At 37.9% G+C, this 22,348-nt stretch overlaps 1 protein-coding gene across 4 annotated transcripts in view; it reads right to left on the bottom strand.

Moving 5' to 3' along the window:
- CRY1 (cryptochrome circadian regulator 1) overlaps positions 1 to 21,654 on the bottom strand; it is a 94,545-nt gene extending 72,891 nt beyond the window's left edge. The window contains exon 1 of one of the 4 annotated variants that reach the window (XM_032646904.1): positions 20,897 to 21,654. In XM_032646904.1, the coding sequence (XP_032502795.1) occupies positions 20,897 to 21,054 (158 nt within the window). In that variant the 5' untranslated portion in view covers positions 21,055 to 21,654. The remainder of the gene's footprint in view (positions 1 to 20,896) is intronic. The other 3 variants (XM_032646905.1, XM_032646906.1, XM_032646907.1) reach the window with 3 other exon arrangements.
- Positions 21,655 to 22,348: the final 694 nt, after the last annotated feature.

Genomic DNA, 22,348 nt, shown 5'->3' with positions numbered 1-22,348 from the left:
CATTTCTCCCTTCCCCTATCCCTGGCTACCACTAATTTGCTTTCTGTCTCTATGGATTTACCTATTCTGGATATTCATCCATGTTGTAGTACCTTATTCCTTTTTATCACTGAATAACATTGAATTGTATGGATATACTACGTTTTGTTTATTCATTCATCAGTTGATAGACATTTTGGTGATTGTTCACAGAGCTGCTATGGACACTCATGTACAAATTTTTGTTTCAATACCTGTTTTTAATTCTTTTGGAATCCTTAGGGTGGAATTGCTGGGTCATATGGTATGACCCATAACACAGCCACAAACAATTCTGTTTACAACTTTTTGTGGAACTACCAAACTGTTTTCCACAATGGCTACATCATTTTACATTTTACACTTTCAACCAGCAATGTATGAGGGTTCAGATTTCTCCACATCCTCACCAATACTTATTTTCCTTTAAAAGAATTTTTATGATAACTATCCTAGTGGGTGTAAAGTAGTATTACACTGTGGTTTTGCTTTGCATTTCCCCAATGACTAACAATGTTGAATATCTTTATACGTATTTGTTAGTCATTGTTGGTATTTTTTAATATATATTTATTTTAAGACTCCTACAAATAAAATTTAAAAAGATAGTTGAAACATCAATAGAAGAATGAGTAAGACTATTAAAAGGTAATTTATAGAAGGAAAAAAGCCTCTAAAGCCAATGTAACAAGAAATGTTCAAACCTATTATAATCAGAAAAGTACAAAACAGACATTACACTTATTAGATTGGTAAAATTTAGAAACCTGGATAACTTTTAAATGTTGGTATATATGAACATACAAATACTCATACATTGCTTGTGGGAATATAGACTAGTTAGGCTATTGGGGATAGCAACCTGGCATTTCTTAGTCAAACCAAGTACAGGGTTATCTTATGACTCAGCAATTCTATTCATTTTTATACATGTTCCAAAGAAATCCTTACATAGAGTCATGTACAGGACGTTCACTGCAACATAATCTGTGATGCCAGGAAATTGGAAGTAGCTATCACTAAGTTAACAGGTAGGTAAAATGAGGTAAATGTCCCACAAAAGTATTACGCAGCTATTAGAGGCAGTGAATTAGAAGTACCAACATGAGTAAATCTTAAAATTTTAGTGCCTAATGACAGAAAGTAGCAGAATAAGATTTACTACTCTATGACTTTTACATAACTTAAAAAATAAATGTACAGAAAACAATAATACCCTTTTTTTTCAAGAATACAGTTACAAAAAGATAAATATACTAGAATATAGGTAATAACATACTATATAATTATTTTATGAAAAATAATACAACATAAACAAGTATTAAGACATTTCTTTATGAGGGAAAGGAAATTCAAATAGATAGATATAAAGGAGACTAAAGAAAGAAAGAAATCAAGCAAGAGATTTTATATACACCCATGACAACAATGTGTCTTGATCTAAAGATCAGTTTAACTCTCTGCACCCAAGGTTAAGAAAAATAGTGCCCAGCCACATTACTAAATTCTTTTATTATTTATAACACTTTCAGTCGATTCTCCTGGACATTTCAGATGTACAATCATATCATTTAAAAACAATACTTTTACCTTCTTTTCCATTGTTATGCCTTTTAGACTTCACTGGTTAGTACCTCTAGCACAATGATAGTAATAGTGATGGTAACAAGCATTTGTATCTTGTTCTCAATTTTACAGAAATTCTTCCAAAATTTACTCATTAAGCATAATGCTGGCTTTTGAGCTGATTTTTTTAATATAACTGTATTAAGGAAGCAGCCTTCTATTACTGGTTTAGCGCTAGTTTTTATTCAGAATGGATGTTGAACTTTATCAAAAGTCTTTTCAGCATCTATGAAGATGATCTTATTTTTCTTTGTTCTTTAAATATAGAGATTTATATTAAAATATTTCCAATATTGAATTATCCTTGCATTTTCTATATGCAATAGAGTATACTTCTAAAATATGATTTTGTATTCCATTTGATAAACTTGTACATTTTATTCCTAAGTAATACTGGACTATAGTTCCCTCTTCTTTAACCATGCTACAGAACAGTGCTTCTTATAGCACTGAAGCTACGTGTTCTTAAAAGTTTAATAGAACCCAACTATCTGAGTCGATGCATTTTGTGGAGGTAACTCTTGGCAATATTCTTTTTTCCTTCTGTGAGAGCTATGCTTTTAAAAGATCAATAGGATAGAAAAGCATCTGTCAAGTCTCACTAAAAAAGAAAAAAAGAAAACTATACAAATACCTATTAGTAATATAAGAAAGGGACCATAACAGCAGTGGTTATTAAAATAAAAGAATATAGTATACAACTTTGGCAATACATATGAAAATGTGATTAGATTAAGTGGTAGACATTTTAAGAAAATATGAATTATTATCAAATTCAATTATCAAAGTGACCAAAAAGAAACTAAGTCAAGCAAAAAAAAAAAAAAAAAAAAGAAAAAAGAAAATTGGAAGAATACTGGAGTATCTCAAGTAACCTATGCTCAGGAAATACAGTCAAGTCTAAGGGTTCTGGAATGTTAGGAACCCAGGATACCTGCTCCTTTTTGGAAATGAATGGTCTTGTTTTTCTCTTTCTACAATCACCTTTCTATGCTAAGATACCTAGCTTTTTATGACTGCTCAGTGTCTAGGCACAGTATCAACCAACTAGAGTTTGTGTATCCCTTTTCCAAACTTCCAAATTCCGAACTGGAACAGTCTGGGTCAGGTATGGACTCTAAATCCAATAAACAGTCCATAGAAAAGTAGATTAGAGAGTCATAAACTACTAAAATGGAAGCTAAAATTCATCCTTTTAGCAAGGTTTTTGATGTTGGCAGTACAGTGTGTGGACTGCACAGGTACCCTGAGATATTTACAAAAAGTATCTGCCTACTCCCAAAAGACCCCAACCCAAAAGACTTTATGGGTGAATTCTAGCAAATCCTTATGGAACAGAGAATTCATCTTTTTTATAATGTTAGGGAGTATAAAAAGGATATGAAGTATTTTACAAGGCTAACATGATCCCATTATCAAAACCTAACAAAATTAGCTCCCAAAGTAATACCCAATGAATCATTTACATTTTTGAATAGAGACACCAAAGTTTATGTATAAATATGCTTAGTATTAATATACATATGCATTCATATTTTCATACTTTTAAACTATTACCAGATATTTTCTTCATATTTTTTGAATTGTTTGCAATTTATTTTTCATCAAAGATTCATATTTTGAAAATTAAATAGCCTAGAAACAGACCTCAAAATATTTAAAAATTTAGTGTATGGTTAAGATATCATTTCAGTGGGGATATTATTCAATAAATACTGTTGGAACATCTGAACACCATTTGGGGGAAATGACCTTCAATTGAGGAAAAAGAAGTTAGAGGTTCAACCTCAGTGTCAATATAAATTGTAGATATTTTTATGTATAAATGAAAATATAAATGTATTAGAAAAGCATATAGATAAATATATCATCTTTGGGTGGGAAGGGCCCTTTGAAGCTTATTATTACTGCTATAAACTGAAATTTTTGAGTACAAAGATTTTAACATGTATATTTTTTCAAAAATCATAAAGACTGTCATTCCTTTTTATTTTCTCTTATGTCCCTCTTTTAGTATTTTCATAATTTTCTATTTTGAATTACCACCTCAAAAAGGATTATTTCCAATTATATATATACATCTAGTCCCACCTTCCCTTCCCAGCTTCAGTCCCTGTTAACCAATCGTACCTGTACCTGGATATCCTACTGTTTCCTTAACTACAGTACACCTTGAAACAAGCTTATCATCCTAACTCCTGAACTAGCTCCTTCTGACTTTATATCTCCCTTTCTGGGATCTCAAAACTTAGAATCATTATTGCTTCTTTTTCTAAAACCTCTCATATATGTTGCCAAATCATTTTTAGTATTTCCCTCTCATTCAATCTTTCCTTTCTATTCCCATTATATCATCTAAAATTATGACCCTCACTACAAAAAATAATAACATTAAATCCTATAATAAAAAAGGTATTTTAACCCCCAAATTAGAATCTGACCACCCATCATATGTTAATAACAGTAAAAAGATTGGCCAGTACATACACACTATAGCACAGTAGTTTAATATTAAGTCATTGTATTTATAGCCTTTTAATTCCTGCTGGCTTATATCACTTAAAACAGCAAAACTAGAATAAAACCACAAATGTTAAGATATTAGTTTGTTGTTATTGTTGCTACTGAGGGGAGAGAGCTGCGATAAGATAAAAATGGCAAAAATAACTAGAGTCAATAGAATCCCATTTTTAAAACTGCATTTTTCCTTCTTTCATCTCTAGGAAACTCTAATGCCCAATTAAAACAAATATGCAATCCAAACCAAATAAAAATGCCAGAATTAATTTTAAAATATCAAGTTAAAAAGAAAAGTTACAGCTTTTATATTACTAATAACTATTTTTGCTATTTCCATATAGACATCATACAATCTCTCCATAACTCCTGTGAAACATACAAAGCCATACTGACTGACTGATGGCCATGGCTAAAGTCAGCTTAAGAAAAGCAAGCTATTGCTCTGTGTTACAACCAATTATTGTTCTAATCAAACTTCTAGGCATGTCAACAGTCAATTGTGTTATTTAAACCTGTTCATGCCAGCTGAATTTCTTATTGTAATCACATAATTACATTTTATATAAACTAATTGAATGAGTGTAAAAAGAAAACTAAATTGAATGCTTCAAAAAGGCTTGATAAATGGCAAATCACCAAAAAAGTTTCTAATTATCTGTGGATAAGATAGCTATAATAGATCAGAAGAAAAAAATGTACTAGAGGAATTCTGTACTGCTTTGCTTCACAAGGGTCTTTAAGGTTTTAATCAACTTTAAAGAAAATGATAGGCAATATCATACTATGAGTGTAATTTATGCATGAAAGCCAACATGAAACTCCATTAGCAAACTCAGCAGAACAATATTTAGACACTCAATCCACAAGTGTACAATGAACACCTACCCTGTGCCAGGTGCTGTTCTAAGGCAGCAGTTCTCAAACTTTTTTGGCTTTAGGACCCTTTATACCCTTAAAAATTACTGAGTAACCCCGAAGAGCTTTGTCTTATAGGTAATATCAACCAACATTCATGTGAGAAATTAAAGCTGAAAAAATTTTAAAACACAAGAATACACCAGCACACATTCCATTAGCCATCATAGCCAATAGTGTCATCACTTGCCGTGTAGCTTTTAGAAAACTCAACTGTACAGATATGAGAAAATGACAGTAAGAAAGTCATATAATGTCTTAGTATTATTACAAAAATAGTTTGACTTCACAAATACCCTGAAAGAGTCTTGGGAACCCAAAACGTCCCTAGACCAACCAGTGAGAACTGTGTTACAGGACTGAGGAACCAATAATGAATCAACCCCTCTCTTGTGTAATTTGGTGAAGGAATAAAACAATCAATCAATCAGTCATTCAATCAGTCAATCAATGATTTCAGGTAGTAATAAATGCCATGAAAAATAAAACAGGGCAAGAAGGAAGAAAGTGAAAAGTGGGAGATGCAGGGAAGGAGTAGGGGCAATGGCACAGGATGGTCAGAAAAGGCCTCTCTAAGGAGAGATACTGAAGGAATGAGCCCTGTTAAGTTATAAGGGAATATAATGTTCGGGTAGAGAAGTAGAAATGCTAATACCCTGGAAGTCACTGGAGGATTCTGAGCGTAGGAATGACCTGATTTGATTAAGGTTTTTTAAAATACTACTCTGGCTTCCACATGGAAGAGACTGGGAAGGAAGGTATAAAAATGGAAGTAGAGAAGTTAGGAGGCTACTGCAAGTAGTCCTGCAAGAAATGTTGGTGACTTGGATAGTATGATAGCAGTGGAAATGTGAGATTTGAATGAATATGGGAATTATTTTGAAAGAAAAGCAACAGTAATTGCTTAAGGACTAGAGATGGGGTTGTGAGGGAAAAAAAGCAATGAAGGAAAGATGGTTCTTAGGTTTTTGCAGAGCAATGAGGTGAATGTTGCCATATGTGACACAGAGAAACAGTGGGAGGTGGAGGAGAAGGAGGCAAAATTAAGTTTAAGATGCTTATTTGCAATCTGAGTAAAAATACTGGATACTTAGGTCTGTAACTCAAGATAGAGGTCAGGGCAGGAAATGCATGAGGTATTCAAATATGTGACTGGATTAAATCACCTAAGGAGTAAACGTGGATAAAGAAGAGAGACAGAGAATCCAGACCTAGAATTCCACCCTACATCAAAAGCTGTCAAATTAATGTACATTTATATGTTATTTTTTACACCTGCCTTTTTCAAATAATTAACTGCTAGTCCCAATGATATCAGATAAGAGGGCTTTTTTTTTTTTTTTTTAGTATCTTCCTTTTCATATTAGGATAATCTTAGGAGCACAGAAGAGAGACAACCCTGGGGGAGGAGGAGGGATTAGGAGTAGAGGTGGTATGTGCGTGTGTGTGTATGTGTGTGTGAGACAGAGAAACAGAGAAAAAGAGAGAGAGAGAGAGAGAGAGAGAGAGTTGGGGGGAGGGAAAGTGTAGGAGATAGGAGGGAGGGAGATACTGGTTTGAGAGAGGAGGAGTTCCAGAATATTTCTACAGAAGTCCTATTTAACATCCTATATTGTAATTATTTGTCCTTGAGTGGTGTGAAATTTTCTTTATGGGCAGAAACTATGACCTTCATCTTTATGCCTTGCAAAGTGCCTGGCAGATAACAATCTCTTAATGAACATTTACTGAATGAATAAAATGAAGGAGGAGTGACTTACCCAAAGTCAGCCCAATTGCTACTGAACCGGAAAGCAGGGATTAGTATCTAGGTTTTAGGACAGTCAGATGTTCTAAACTCACTTCAGGCTGTCATTAAAAGGACTACGCATTCGGGCCTCACCTTATCTATATATTTTATTTTCTATTTGTCATCCTGTCTGGACTACAAGTCTGATGATCTACCCAAAATTCACTTTCCCTCAGCCTGTCCAGAACCTGTGCATCCAGCTTATGTCTTACCTCTCCCATAAAAACTCTCTTCACCAATCCCTCAATCATCACCCTCCTCCCCTACACCAGCCCCCCACACATACACACATACACACACACACACACACACACACACACACACACACACTTTCTGTAACACCCTGATTTCTGTCCTTACAACTACATTGAAGCTACTTTCCCAAAGTTTACCAAAGGCCTTTGTAATAGTTAAAGTATAATTTTTAAAATGGTTAAATCATGACTCTCATACAAATGTGAAATGAATATATGGCAAAGATTTTATTTAACTCATTAATGAATGAAGGAACCAGTAAGATGTTAAAACTGGTTCAAATGAGAATCTGACATTCAGAGATTTATACTGCCCAGTCTATAAAATTCATTTGCATGGCATGAACAGGAATAATTGCATTAGTATAGGCAGGAAACATTTGTTGTTACCAGTTTTCTAGAACGAAACTTTTGCTGCCTTTTTGCAGAGTTGTAAAACAGTCTAGTCAATCAAGGACAAAAATATATATCTCTAAATCAAAATAATATAATTCCTGGAGGGTCCTCTAGGTTCTGGAGGGTCCAATGCCCAGCATTCAGATACACAGTAATTTCTTCTGCCCATTTCCAAGTCTTTGACAAATTTTTCCTGCATAACTGTCAAAACTCATCCTAACCTGCCTTCTTTAGCACAATGAAGGAAAATTCTTGCCACCTTTGGTTTCCTGACTCCCTTTCTCTGACTGATTCTCTTCAGTCTCCTTCACCACTTCCTATTCATCTTAAATACAGTATTCTCCAAGGTATTGATGGGTCTTATTCTATCTAATATCAGCAGTCATGCTTCACCTATTAATTATATAGGAATTACTCCCATATCCACAGCTCTAATGTCTATACTCCCCGAACTTGAACTTCTATTTTCTCCATTTCCCATGCTGATATCTTAGCAGCACCTCATATTCATCATGACCTAAACTAAACTCACTCTTGTCATCATCTAAATATGATCTATCCCTAACTTAGTTAATGTTTAATTGTCAAAGAGGCATAAAGCATGAGAATCTTATTTTACTCTCTCCCTCACCCTCCTCTACGTAACTGCCTTTTACAGTCACCTAAACTATCCATCGCACCTCTACAATTACTCTCTTGCATCCCTCCCCTTCCTCACAGCCATTTCCCTAATTCAAGTCTATATTACCTTTCAACTGAACTGTTGATAAAGCTTCACACTGCTATATTGTCTCTTTTCTTTATCATTCACTCAGATTCCAAAGTTATAGTTCCCTAACAGGGGTCAAAGTTTTTCTGACTTGGTCCCACTTTCTGATCCGAGTTCTTATATAATAGGCATCTGTTGTTTTAGGACATCCACCTACTTCCTACTTATTCTACTTCAGTTACTTCAGTCCAGTCAAGCTGATTCCACCCATGAGGCAAACAACTCCAGCTCAGACAATCAGGTTCATAATGACTGGTTCAGAATTGGCTCAAACAGAGCCACTGAAATGCCACAGACTTTTGCTGACACTTCTGGGGCAGAAGCAAATGCTTTTTACTATATACCTGCTATTGTTATTGCTATATTTTACCACCAGAGGACAGCCTGTCTGAAAACCCAGTGAAGACGTTTGGAGATGCAAAGAAAATTTGGCCCTTCTGAGCCCTAGCATCAACCCATGTCTGAAGCCAATTTCCCTTGGATTGTTCAATTACACCTGCCAATAAACTTAAGCTCGTCTGAGTCAGGCAACCATCTAAAGCACTGAACCAAGAGTGCTAAACAACACCGCCTATCTTTTTATGCATGATATGATTCGGTTACATCAACCTCCTCGCCAGTATCAGAATACAGTGCCTTCCCTCACGTTTTTTCCTCAGTCTGGAATTTTCTTCCCTCTGGCTGGAATTCCCTTCCCTCTTTTCTCTGTTTATTAAGATCCATCTCATACTTCAATGCTTAGTTCAAATGCCTCAGTGAGGCAATCCCTGGAGGCTGGGAAAAGAAGCAGAAGACCAGATTACACAGAGATTTTAAACCATGCTATGGCTTTTTGAACCCTTACATAAGGGTAAATAAATGTCATTGAAGGATTTTTTTTTTTTTTTTTGCGGTACGCGGGCCTCTCACTGCTGTGGCCTCTCCCGTTGTGGAGCACAGGCTTCAGACGCACAGGCTCAGCGGCCATGGCTCACGGGCCCAGCTGCTCCGCGGCATGTGGGATCTTCCTGGACCGGGACACGAACCCGTGTCCCCTGCATCGGCAGGCGGACTCTCAACCACCGCGCCACCAGGGAAGCCCTCATTGAAGGATTTTAAAATAGCAAAGGACATGATCAGATTAACAATTTTAAAAGATGACTCTGGTTGTTGTGTAAAGGATGAATTAGAGGAGGGTGAGGGGAACAATGATTTGTAAACTATGAAAAATCTACACAAAAAGGATAGTGGTATGGGCTAAAGTGGCAATGGAGATAGAAGAATGTACGTCCATGATTATTTTATTTCTGAATAAATCTGTCTCTACACTGTAAACTCCCTGAGGACAGAAAATTTATCTGTTGACTACCATTTTATCCACAGAAATTAGCAAAGTGATTGGCACACAGTAGGGACACACATTTATCTGTAGGATAAATGAATACACAATTAACCTAATATGTAAACTCTGCGAGCAACTGGGCAAATGGCAGTATTATTTATGAAGATAAGAAACACAAGAAAAGTCAGTTTGGAGTTTTTTGTTTGTTTTTGAGAAAGAGGTAAGGGAAAAGATGCACTCTGTTTTGAACAAATTGAGTTTAAGATAATATAATACATTCAAATATGGAGGGAATCTGTATATAGTGGACACATATCTGGGGGTCAGGTGAGAGATCTGGGCTACAAATACTAATTTGTGAATTCTGGGCATATAGATTGGTAACTGACTTTATGAAGAGAGAAGATTACCTAGGAATAAGGAAAAGAGGGTGGAGATTACAGACTTAAGGGGCATTTAAGGGTTGAACAGAAAAAGAGAAGTTAAGGAAGAACACTAATAGCTCTGGCAGAAAAACAAACATAGGAGAATCCTCTAACCAAAGCAGAGGGAAGAAGAGGAATGTGTAGTCAAATGTGTCAAACAGTAAAAAGTCCAGGAACGAAAAGTTTTAAAGTATCCTTTGGATGAAAACAGTTTTGGTGGAGAAGGGGGTGGGGAGTGGGTAAAACCAAATTTGGAGTGGGTTCAAGGGTGAGTAGAAGATAAAGAAATGAAGTCAGTCAGTATTTAGACATCTTGTTTAGGAAGTGTGGCTATAAAGGAACTGAGAAACATAGTTTCAGGAGAGGAATGTCAAGGGTAGGTTTCGTTTCTGTTTGGTTTTTTTTGTTGTTTGTTTGTCTGTTTATAGAATTTGGTTTTAAGCATGTTTAAATGTTGATTGGAAGCAACTTAAAAAAAGGACAGCGTTAAAGAAAAGGTGAAAGTGATTAATCAAAAATGAGCTTCACGATGAATACATATATCAAAAAATCTATCTTACAGCTTAAATATATACAATTTCAATTTGTCAATTATACCTCAATAAAGCTAACAAAGTTTATAGAGTACAGATAAGATATTGGGATTTTTAAAGGCATTTATTTTACTTTATACAATTTTTAAAGGTTACACTCCATTTACAATTATTACAAAATATTGGCTATATTCTTCATGTTGTACAATACATCCTTGCAGCATATCTTACACCCAACAGTTTTTACCACCCACTCCCCCACCCCTCTATTATCCCTCTCCCCCTTCCCACTGGTAACCACTAGTTTGTTCTCTGTATCTGTGAGTCTGTTTCTTTTTTGTTATATTCATTAGTTTGTTGTATTTTTTAGATTCCATATATAACTGATATCATACAGTATTTTTCTTTCTCTGTCTGACTTATTTCACTTAACATAATACCCTCCAAGTTTCTCCATGTTGCTGGAAACAGCAAATTTTCGCTCTTTTTTATGGCTGTATAGTATTTCATTGTGTGTGTGTGTGTGTGTGTGTGTGTGTGTGTATGTATACACATACATATACATACACCACACACCACATCTTGTTTATCCATTTTTATCCATTTAGCTGTTGATGGACACTTAGGTTGCTTCCATATTTTGGCAATTGTAAACAATGCTGCTATGAACATTGGGATGCATGTATCTTTTCAAATTAGAAAATCTTAAAGACACCACCAGAAAACTACTAGAGGTCATCAACGAATCTGGTAAGGTTGCAGGATACAAAATTAACACACAGAAATCTGTTGCATTTCTATACACTAATACAGAAAGATCAGAAAGAGAAATTAAAGAAACAATGGAATTTACCATCACATCAAAAAGAATAAAATACCTACGAATAAACCTACCTAAGGAGGCAAAAGGCCTGTAATCCAAAAACTATAAGATACTGATGGAAGAAATTCAAGATGACACAAACAGATGGAAAGATACACTGTGTTCTTGGATTGGAAGAATCAATATTGTTAAAATGACCATACTACCCAAGGCACTCTACAGATTCAATGCAACCCCTACCAAAATACCAATGCATTTTTCACAGAACTAGAACAAATAATTTTAAAATTTGTGTGGAAACACAAATGACCCTGAAAAGCCAAATCTTGAGAAAGAACAGAGCTGGAGGAATCATGCTCCCTGACTTCAGATGATACTACAAAGCTATAGTAATCAACACAATATGGTACTGGCACAAAACAGACACATAGATCAATGGAACAGAATAGAAAGCCCAGAAATAAACCCAGACACTTATGGTCAATTGATTTACAACAAAGGAGGCAAGAATATACAATGGAGAAAAGATACTGGTTTTGAATAGGGTAAGCAATATCTCTTTCACTGAAGTCATACAGTAGAAGGAAAGAATAAGTAAGGATGTGGATACATTTACAGATTTGGTTACTGAAAATTAAGAGACTCTCATGTGACAGCATCAACGGTGTCATAAACATGTTTAAGTTTAAATATCAAAAGTAATCTGTTCATTAAAAATTGTTTTTCCAAATTATGAGTTTGTTACACGTTAGCATCTAAGTTAAGGGAAGTAACTGCCCCTCTCCCAAATCCTAGACTTAACAAAGAAAATTTAAAAGATAATTACCAAATGCCTAGTTTGTACAAGACATGATGCTAGACATTGTGAAGAATACACAGGGCTCTTCCCCCAGATATTTCCATAGCTTTTTTCTCCTTCATTTAGGTCTCTGTTCTCACATTCTGCTTTATTTCTCTCCATTACAATTACCACCACCTGATATGTTTGTTTTAGTGTCTGTTTTTCCTCCTATACTAGAAGCTTCTCAAGGCAGGAACTTTTTCTGTTTATTCATTGTTGCATCCCCAGCACCAAGAATAGTGCCTGCCATGAATATGAACCCCAAATAAACTCTGATTAAATGAATGGTATCTTCTCTTTAGGAAGAAGAGGTGCAATCTGTTAAACAGGGGAGAAATGAATATATGAGAACTATATCAATATTTACAAATGAAAGAAGTAATTACTAAGGATGATATAAGTAGTATCAAAAAATGATATAAGAGCTCACAAAACTGTTCATCAACCAGACAAGATGATAAAGAAAGGTATATTGGAAACGGCGTCATTTGGACTGGGCCTTAAAGAGGTGAGTAGGGTTCTGGGGTTTTGTTTATTTTTCAACATGTACAATTCAATGGTTTTTAGTATATTCACAAAGTTGTGCAACCATCACCTTCTAGAACATTTTCATCACCTCAAAAAGAAACCCCATGCCCCTTAGCTCAACTCCCACAACTCCTCCCCCACCAGAGCAAAGAAGCCACTAATCTACTTTCTAGCTCTACATACTTACCCGTTGAGGACATTTCATATAAATAGAATCAAATAGCATGTGGGATACTGTGACTGGCTTCTTCACTTAGTATAATGTTTTCATGTCCGTCCATGTTGTAGCATGTATCAGTACCCCTTTTTATGATTGAATAATATTCCATTGTACAGATATATCATATTTTGTTTAGCCATTCATCAACAGATGGACATTTAGGTTGTTTCTACCTTTAGGTTATTATGAATAATAGTAACTCTATGGACATTCACATATAAGTTTTTGTGTCACATAATTTCAACAAGAAATAAGTGAAGGAAGGAATTGAAATATTATAAATTACTCAAATCCAAAGATGACAAATTCACAATAAAATTTTCACTGGTCTGAGAGATCAAATGGGGCAAAGTGAATTCTCATAAAGCTTAATTTATTCAAATCAAAGAACTGTCTTTTATTTTGTAACAATGTCCTTCAAACTTTTTTTTAATGTTAAAGCACTCCTTTTTTAAAAACTGAAGTATATTCGATTCACAATGTTGTGTTAGTTTCTGGTGTACAGCAAAGTGATTCAGTTACATATATATTATTTTTCATATTTTTTAATTATTACAGGATATTGAATATTGTTCCCTGTGCTATACAGTAGGACCTTCTTTATTTTATATACAGTAGTTGGTATCTGCTAGTCTCAAACTCCCAATCCAACCCTCTCCTGCACCCCCCTCCACCTTGGCAACCAGAAGTCTGTTCTCTATGTCTGTGAGTCTGTTTCTCTTTGGTAAATAAGTTCATTTGTGCCATATTTTAGCTTCCACATACAAATGATATCATATGTTATTTGTCTTTCTCTTTCTGACTTACTTTGCTTCGTAGGATAACCTCTAGGTCCATCCATGTAGCTGCAAGTGACCTTATTTCATTCTTTTCTATGGCTGAGTAATATTCCAGTATATGAGTGTGTGTGTGTGTGTGTGTGTGTGTGTGTGTGTGTGTGTGTGTACCACATCTTCTTTATCCATTCATCTGTTGATGGAAATTTACATTGTTTCCATGTCTTGGCTACTGTAAATAGTAGAGCACCCTTTTTTTTAAAATTGAAGTATAGTTGATTTACAATGTTGTGTTAGTTTCAGGTATACAGCAAAGTGATTCAGTTATAACTATATATATGTGTGTTTGTGTGTGTGTGTATAGATATGTACACACACACATATACATGTTCTTTTTCAGATTCTTTTCCCTTATAGGTTATTACAAAATATTGAGTATAGTTCTCTGTGCCATATAGTAGGTCCTTGTTGGTTATCTATTTTATATATAGTAGTGAATATATGTTAATCCTAAACTCCTAATTTATCCTCCCCCTTCCCCTTTGGTAACTATAAGTTTGTTTTCTATGTGTGGGGGTCTATTTCTGTTTTGCATATAAGCTCATTTGTATAATTTTTTTTTTTTAGATTCCACATATAAGTGATATCATACGATATTTGTCTTTGCCGGGCTTACTTCACTTAGCGTGATAATCTTCTAGGTCCACCCATGTTGCTGCAAATGTCATTATTTCATTCTTTTTATGGCTGAGTAATATTCCAGTGTGTGTGTGTGTGTGTGTGTGTGTGTGTGTGTGTGTGTGTGTGTATGTTTCACATCTTCTTTATCCATTCATCTGTCAATGGACATACAGGTTGTTTCCAGGTCTTGGCTATTGTAAATAGTGCTGCTACGGACATTGGGATGCATGTATCTTTTCGAATTATGGTTTTCTCCAGATATATGTCCAGGAGTGGGATTGCAGGATCATATGGTAGCTCTATTTTTAGTTTTTTAAGGAACCTCCATACGTTCTCCATAGTGGCTGTACCAATTTACATTCCCACCAATAGTGTAGGAGGGTTCCCTTTTCTCCACACTTTCTCCAGCATTTATTGTTTGTAGAATTTTTGATGATGGCCATTCTGAGTGGTGTGAGGTGATACCTCATTGTAGTTTTGATTTGCATTTATCTAATAACTAGCAATGATGAGCATCTTTTCATGTGCCTTTTGGCCATCTGTATGCCTTCTTTGGAGAAATGTCTATTTAGATCTGCTGCCCATTTTTTGATTGGATTGTTTGTTTTTTCTGATATTGAGCTGTATGAGCTGTTTGTATATTTTAGAGATAAACTCCCTGTCGGTCACATAATTTGCAAATATTTTCTCCCATTCTGTAGGTTGTCTTTTTGTTTTGTTTCTGGATTCCTTTGCTGTGCAAAAGCTTTTAAGTTTAATTAGGTCCCATGTGTTTATTTTTGTTTTTATTTCCATTACTCTGGGAGTCACATCCAAAAAGATATTACTACAATTTGTGTCAAAGAGTGTTCTGCCTATGTTTTCCTCTCAGAGTTTTATAATATCCAATTTTACATCTAGGTCTTTAATGCATTTTGAGTTTACTTTTGTGTATGGTGTTAAAGAATGTTCTAATTTCATTCTTTTACATGTAGCTGTCCTGTCTTCTCAGCACCAGTTATTGAAGAGACTGTCTTTTCTCCATTACACGTTACTGCCTCCTTTATTGTAGAGTAATTGACCATAGGTGTGTGGGTTTACTTATGGGCTTTCTATCCTGTTCCATTGATCTATATTTCTGTTTTTGTGTCAGTACCATACTGTTTTGATTACTGTTGCTTTGTAGTATAGTCTGAAGTCAGGGAGCATGATTCCTCCAGCTCCATTTTTCTTTCTCAAGATTGCTTTGGCTATTCGCAGTCTTTTTTGTTTCCATACGAATTTAAAAAATTTTTGTTCTAGTTCTGTGAAAAATGCCATTGGTAATTTGATCTGTAGAGTGACTTGGGTAGTACAGTCATTTTGACAATATTGATTCTTTCAATCCAAGAATACAGTACATCTTTCCATTTGTTTGTGTCATCTTCAATTTCTTTCATCAGGGTCTTACAGTTTTTGGAGTACAGGTCTTTTGTCTCCTTAGGTCAATTTATTCCTAGGTATTTTATTCTTTTTGATGTGATGGTGAATTCAATTGTTTCCTTAATTTCTCTTTCTGATCTTTCATTGTTACCGTATAGAAATGCAACAGATTTCTGCATATTAATTTTGTATCCTGCAACTTTACCAAATTCATTGATAAGCTCTAGTATTTTTCTGGTGGCATCTTCAGGATTTTCTATGTAGAGTATCATGTCATCCACAAACAGTGACAGTTTTACTTATTCTGTCCCAATTTGGCTCCCTTTTATTTCTTTTTTCCCCTCTGATCGCTGTGGCTAGGACTTCCAAAACCATGTTGAATAAAAGTGGCAAGAGTGGACATCCTTGTCTTTTTCCTAATCTTAGAGGAAATGTTTTCAGCCTTTCACCATTGATTATGTTAGCTGTGGGTCTGTCATATACGGCCTTTAGTATGTTGAGGTATATTCCCTCTATGCCCACTTTCTGGAGAGTTTTTATCATAACTGGATGTTGAATTTTATCAAAAGCTTTTTCTGCATCTACAGAGATGATCATATGGATTTTATTCTTCAATTTGTTGATGTGGTGTATCATACTGATTGATTTGTGGATACTGAAAAATCTGTGCATCCCTGAGATAAATCTCACTTGATCATGATGTATGATCCTTTTAATGTACGACTGGATTCAGTTTGCTAGTGTTTTGTTGAGGACTTTTGCATCTATGTTCATCAGTGATATTGGCCTGTAATTTTTTTGTGTGTGTGGTATCTTTTTCTGATTTTGGTATTAGGGTGATGGTGGCCTCATAGAATGAGTTTGGAAGTGTTCCTTCCTCTGCAGTTTTTTGGAATAGTTTCAAAAAGACAGGTGTTAACTCTTCTCTAAATGTTTGGTAAAATTTACCTGTGAAGCCATCTGGTCCTGGACTTTTGTTTGTTGGGAGTTATTTAATCACCGATTGAATTTCAGTACTTGTAATTGGTCTGTTCATATTTTCTATTTCTTCCTGGTTCAGTCTTAGGAGATTGCACCTTACTAATAATTTGTTCATTTCTTCTAGGTTGTCCATTTTATTGGCATATAGTTGGTTGTAGTAGTCTCTTATGGTCCTCTGTATTTCTGTGGTGTCCATTGTAACTTCTCCTTTTTCATTTCTAATTTTATTGATTTGGGCCCTCTCCCTTTTTTTTCTTGATGAGTCTGGCTAAAGGTTCATTAATTTTATCTTGTCAAAGAACCAGCTTTTAGTTTCATTGATCTTTTCTACTGTTTTCTTAGTCTCTATTTCATTTATTTCTGCTCTGATCTTTATGATTTCATCCCTTCTGCTAACTTTGGGTTTTGTTTGTTCTTCTTTCTCTAGTTGCTTAAATGAAATGATGGCAACATCAAAAGGTGGTTCTGTTAATTTACTTAGGCAAAATAAATTTTTTAAAATTTGTTTTTCTGTTAAATCCAAAAATCTAGGAAATACTGTTGATTAAAGGAAAGAAGACAGAAACCCAAAAGACAGCCTGAATGCCAAGCTAAGGAATTTGCACCTTATTGTACGGTCAATGAGTAAATTAATAAAGTTGTTTAAACATAAAAATATTGACTCCTGGAAGTCACTTCATTAACAAACATTAACTGAGTTACTACTATATGAAAAGCACTGTAGTTGGTGCTATGAGAACAAATTAAATAAAACCTCTCCCTCCTTTTTATAACAGACTTCAGTGGAAGAAAACAGTCTGTCTCTCTTCATTATTTACATCTTTATCTGTTACTCATCAAGGGCAATATTTAGTAGTTAAAAAAAATCCTTTTTAAAAAGGAAAATATGGGACTATTCCTATTATGCTTACGAGTTTTATTTCACTCATTATTTAACAATGTGAGTTGTTGGATGTACAAAGTAAAGCAATATATAACCCCTAATCTACAGAATTTTATAGTTTAGGTTTTATAAACTTACAAAGTACTCTAGAAGAAACTGACTGTAGGCATTTAACTAGATATTATTTACCTAGGACTTCCAATTTAAGAGCAAATAGCAAATAAGCACTTACTACTACCACTCACATTTTAAGCATTTAACTTTTTTTTTTTTTTTTTCCGGTATGCGGGCCTCTCACTGTTGTGGCCTCTCCCGTTGCGGAGCACAGGCTCCGGACGCGCAGGCTCCGCGGCATGTGGGATCTTCCCGGACCGGGGCACGAACCCATGTCCCCTGCATCGGCAGGCGGACTCTCAACCACTGCGCCACCAGGGAAGCCCGCATTTAATATTTTTAAACTAATTTAATCCTCCTAACAATCTTATGAAAAGGGAATCATTACTATATTGTTAAGATATTAATAGATTAAAATATATAACATTTATTATCTTTTTCCAGAATCAACTTTGACACCAATTCTGCTAAGGAAAGTGTTTTATATAGAGTTGCTATATAATTCCCATCAGTACACAAACATGCTGTAATTTATCCCATCTTAAAAAAAAAAAAAATCCTCTCTTGACTTCACGTTCTCCTCCAGGAACTACACCATTTCTCTGATCCCCCTAGAGGAAAACTTCTTAGAAGAGCTAGTTAGGGCTTCCCTGGTGGCGCAGTGGTTGAGAGTCCACCTGCCAATGCAGGGGACACGGGTTTGTGCCCCAGTCCGGGAAGATCCCACATGCCACGGAGCGGCTGGGCCCGTGTGCCACGGCCGCTGAGCCTGCGCGTCCGGAGCCTGTGCTCCGCAATGGGAGAGGCCACAACAGTCAGAGGCCCACGTACCGCAAAAAAAAAAAAAAAAAGAGCTAGCCATTCCCAAAAGGCTTTTGTCTCTGACACTACTGGAACCACTTTAGTCATGATTATGAATGATCTCAAATGCTAAATATGATTTTTAATTTTCAGTCCTCATCTCACTTGGCCAGCAACTTGACAAAGGTAAAACACTTTCTTTGAAACACTCTCTCTCCTTCTTTACTTGGCTTCCAAGACACCATACTCTTCTGGGTTTTCTTATCTTCCGAGATGTTCCTTCTCTAACTCCTATGCTGGTTCTTCCACAGGTCCACAATTTCAACACATCTGAGTACCCAAGGCTCAGTTCTTGGACCGCCTCTCTTCTCTATCTACACTCATTTTCTTAATGTTCTCATATAGTCTCATGGCTCTACCAGAATGTGCTTCAACAAGATAGGGAATTTTTAGCTATTTTGTTTATACTGGATGCCCTGCACCTAAAAGTGTCTGACATGTAGTACATGCATGCCATATACCTGTTCAATGACTGAATGGATTAATAAATGGCTTTAAAATGTACCTATAAAGTGATGACTCCCTAATTTATACCTCCTGCCTGGATCTCTGTCCTTAACTCCAGATATATCCAACTACCTATCTGCTATCTCTACCTGGATGTGTAATAAACATTTCAAACTTAACCAAGTTCAAAAGAGAACTCAAATCACCCTCTCAATGGCTTCTTCAACTGACCACTTAGCAAAGAGCCGTTCCATCCTTCTAGTTTCTCAAGTCAAATTTTGAAATCATTCCTAATTCCTTCTCTTTCTCTCACACCACATATCCAATCTGTCAATAAATTCTGTGAATCCTGCCTTCAAAATATACTCAGCACTTGACTACTTGTCACCACGTCCACCACAATCACTATGGTCCAAGTCATTATCATATCTCACCTGAATGAATGCAATGGACTCCTAACTGGTCTTACTGCTTTTTGTCCACCTCCATCCCACAATTTGAGTCTGTTCTCAGAACCACAGCCAGAGAAGTTTTTTTTAAACTGACATCAAATCACATCACTTCTCTGCTCATAATCCTACAATTATTCCCACTTTGCTGTGAGTAAAAGCCCAAATCGTGACAACTGCCTATAAAGCTCTACTCAATCTGGCCCTATTACATCTCTGACCTCATCTACTACTTTTCCTCTCATGTATTCTGCTCCAGCCATATTGGTTTCTTCTGCTGTTCCTTCCAAAGGTTAAGCATATTTCCACCTCAGGTCCTTTTCTCTTACTGTTCCTTCTCCCTGGAATGCTTTTCCCTAGATATCTGTAATCCATTACTTGCTTCATCGTCTTGCTCAACTGTGACTTTCTCTGAGTTTTTCCCTATCACCATATTTTAAACTGCTACTCCAACCCCGACCCCTTGTATTTTTCAACCCTTTTATCTCTATTTCTGCAAATCCTTTATCGCCACTAAATACTATATGCTTTCTGGGACATGTGCTTGAAAAGCACAATAAGTTCTATCTGTTTCATTCACTACCGTATCCCTAGTGTTTAAAGCAGTGCCTGGTATACAGTAGGTGATCAATAATCTGTTGAAAGAACGGTTTCATTTCCACCAGGGGGCCTAACAATCCTCTAGCCTGGCGTTTCAGGAAAAGATCATAAAGCTTCTCTACGATTTCTTCCAGTGCTCTGAATCCTAGAAGGATTATACATTGCCTAGAAAGAAAAACTGTGCTTGTCTAGTCAACCACAAGGAGGAGTGGAGAGGGAGAGCCGAGCAAAGAGAAATGTTTCCCTTGCTTTGCCTGTGGCAACCTCATGGTGGAAGAAAACCGGATTTGGAGGCGACTCTACTGAATGAATGATTTTCTCCATACTATGAGTTAACTAGACACACACAAACGTAAACATTAAAAACCGCAATCCCTTCGAACGCCACAAAGAGGCCAAGGAAATCAACCCACGAGCCACTGAGAACTGGACGGGTGTTTCTTTAACTCCAGCACTAAGCACTCCATAAATCCAGGGGAAGAGTTCCCATTAGTGCAGAGCCACGGAACTCACACCTTAAGGCCAAGGTGTTCCAGGCTGCCAGCACAGCACTCTCTGTCCAGAGGACTATTAAATCCGTTCTATTTAATACTTAAAGCACCTGCAGTAATTAAAACGACATAGGCAAGCCGGTGCCAGGTCTAAATTCTCAGGTCTGGCCGATCGCATGTGAAGTCTTGATTCAGCAAACAGCGAAACCAATTTCCCACGGGATTTTGACTCACCGCCACCTGTTGATGCCAACATTGGAGGAGCCGGCGAACCAGGGGTCGAGGATGTAGACGCAGCGGATGGTGTCGGCGCCCTGAATACACTCCTTCAGGGCAGGATTGTCGTGAAGCCGAAGCCCCTTTCGGAACCAGTGCACAGCATTCACCCCCATCCCGGGGACGCGGCGGGTGGCGGGGAGCCGCCGAGCTCCTCCGCGGAGAAATTCAGGGCAGGGGCGTCCGGCTCATAACCGACACCTCCGGTCGCAGGAGAATCGCCGCACCCAAGGAGTGAGGAAAGGGCGGCAGAGGGGAGGGAAGGAAAAAATGAGTCCGAGGAGGGGACGGGAGAGGGAGAGGGCGCTGGCGGCGCAGCTGGAAGATGAATGGAGGTTGCCCAGTCAGCGGAGTCCGGGTGTGACGCCTCTAGGAGCCGGCACCCGCCGCCACCTCCTGGACGAGACGCATAACTTCGAGGGCCCCGGACCGGCGGAGGGTGAGCAAGTTCAACAAAATCGAGCCGACACGACGGCCCGAGCGGGCGCGGGCAGCCCCAGGAGGTTCGTCACGGAAACCTAGCCCCACCGAGGCGGCCCCCGAGGAGCAGACGGCCCGCCTGAGGCGAGCCGCCGACAGGAATGAGAGAGAATTTAGCCACTGTCGGCCACGCTGCCTCTCAGCCCGGGAGAGAGGAATGAGGACGGAGCACGGAGGCGGTGGTTGAGGCCGCTGGACGGCTGCCGGCCGGTGACCGGTCCCGAGGCTGGCCGGGTGACTCCGCCGCCACCGCCGCGTCAGCGGCCTCGGCCCCGCCCTCGGCTCCTCATTGGACGGGGCACTCCCCACGTGACCACCGGCACCTCACGTTTCTGAAGTGTGTTTACTACAGCGGCTCTGGGGAATCTGCTTGCACTTCAGTCGCTTCTACGGGGCGACAGCTGCTTCATCTCAAAACCGCCTATCCTCGCCCAGACGCTAGGCATTCTGCCTCTGCCCCTTTTCTCGGCTGACTGGTTGGTGTTGCCTGGAAGCGCCCACTGTGAGCAGAGGCCCCATGTGAGGGAAGGCTTAGCCCCGCCCTCGAGGGCCGTGAACGTTCACCATTGGCTGAGGTTCGCCGAGACCCGGATGAGCACGGGTATGCGGGGAGCTCGCGAGCGCGCGCTCTGCTCTGGAAGGCGCGCCTGCGCTCTCGCTGCGTTCCAGTGGGAAGGAGGGCGGGGCCGGGGGGCTGGAGGGCTCTCCGGGATTCATCCCGCGGGGTTCACGGAGCCCTGGAGACAGCCTGGTGTCTTCCAGGAGTCGGCGGGCCAGCCGGGCGGGGAGTGAGGGCAGGATGGGTTGGAAAGAGCAAAGTAGGAGGCTCCACGTAGACTTGGAGCCCAAACCATGTGCTTCCATCCAGCTTTAGCTGGAGAACCCAGCTCTACTTTGGAGTGTGTAGAGCTGGCGCCCTTCTTCTTGTGG

The sequence above is a fragment of the Phocoena sinus genome, chromosome 10 (genome assembly GCF_008692025.1).
Source record: "Phocoena sinus isolate mPhoSin1 chromosome 10, mPhoSin1.pri, whole genome shotgun sequence".
In the NCBI taxonomy this organism is placed as follows: Eukaryota; Metazoa; Chordata; class Mammalia; order Artiodactyla; family Phocoenidae; genus Phocoena; species Phocoena sinus.
Note: the sequence above shows the minus strand (reverse complement) of the source record. Positions and strands in the feature narration are given on the sequence as shown.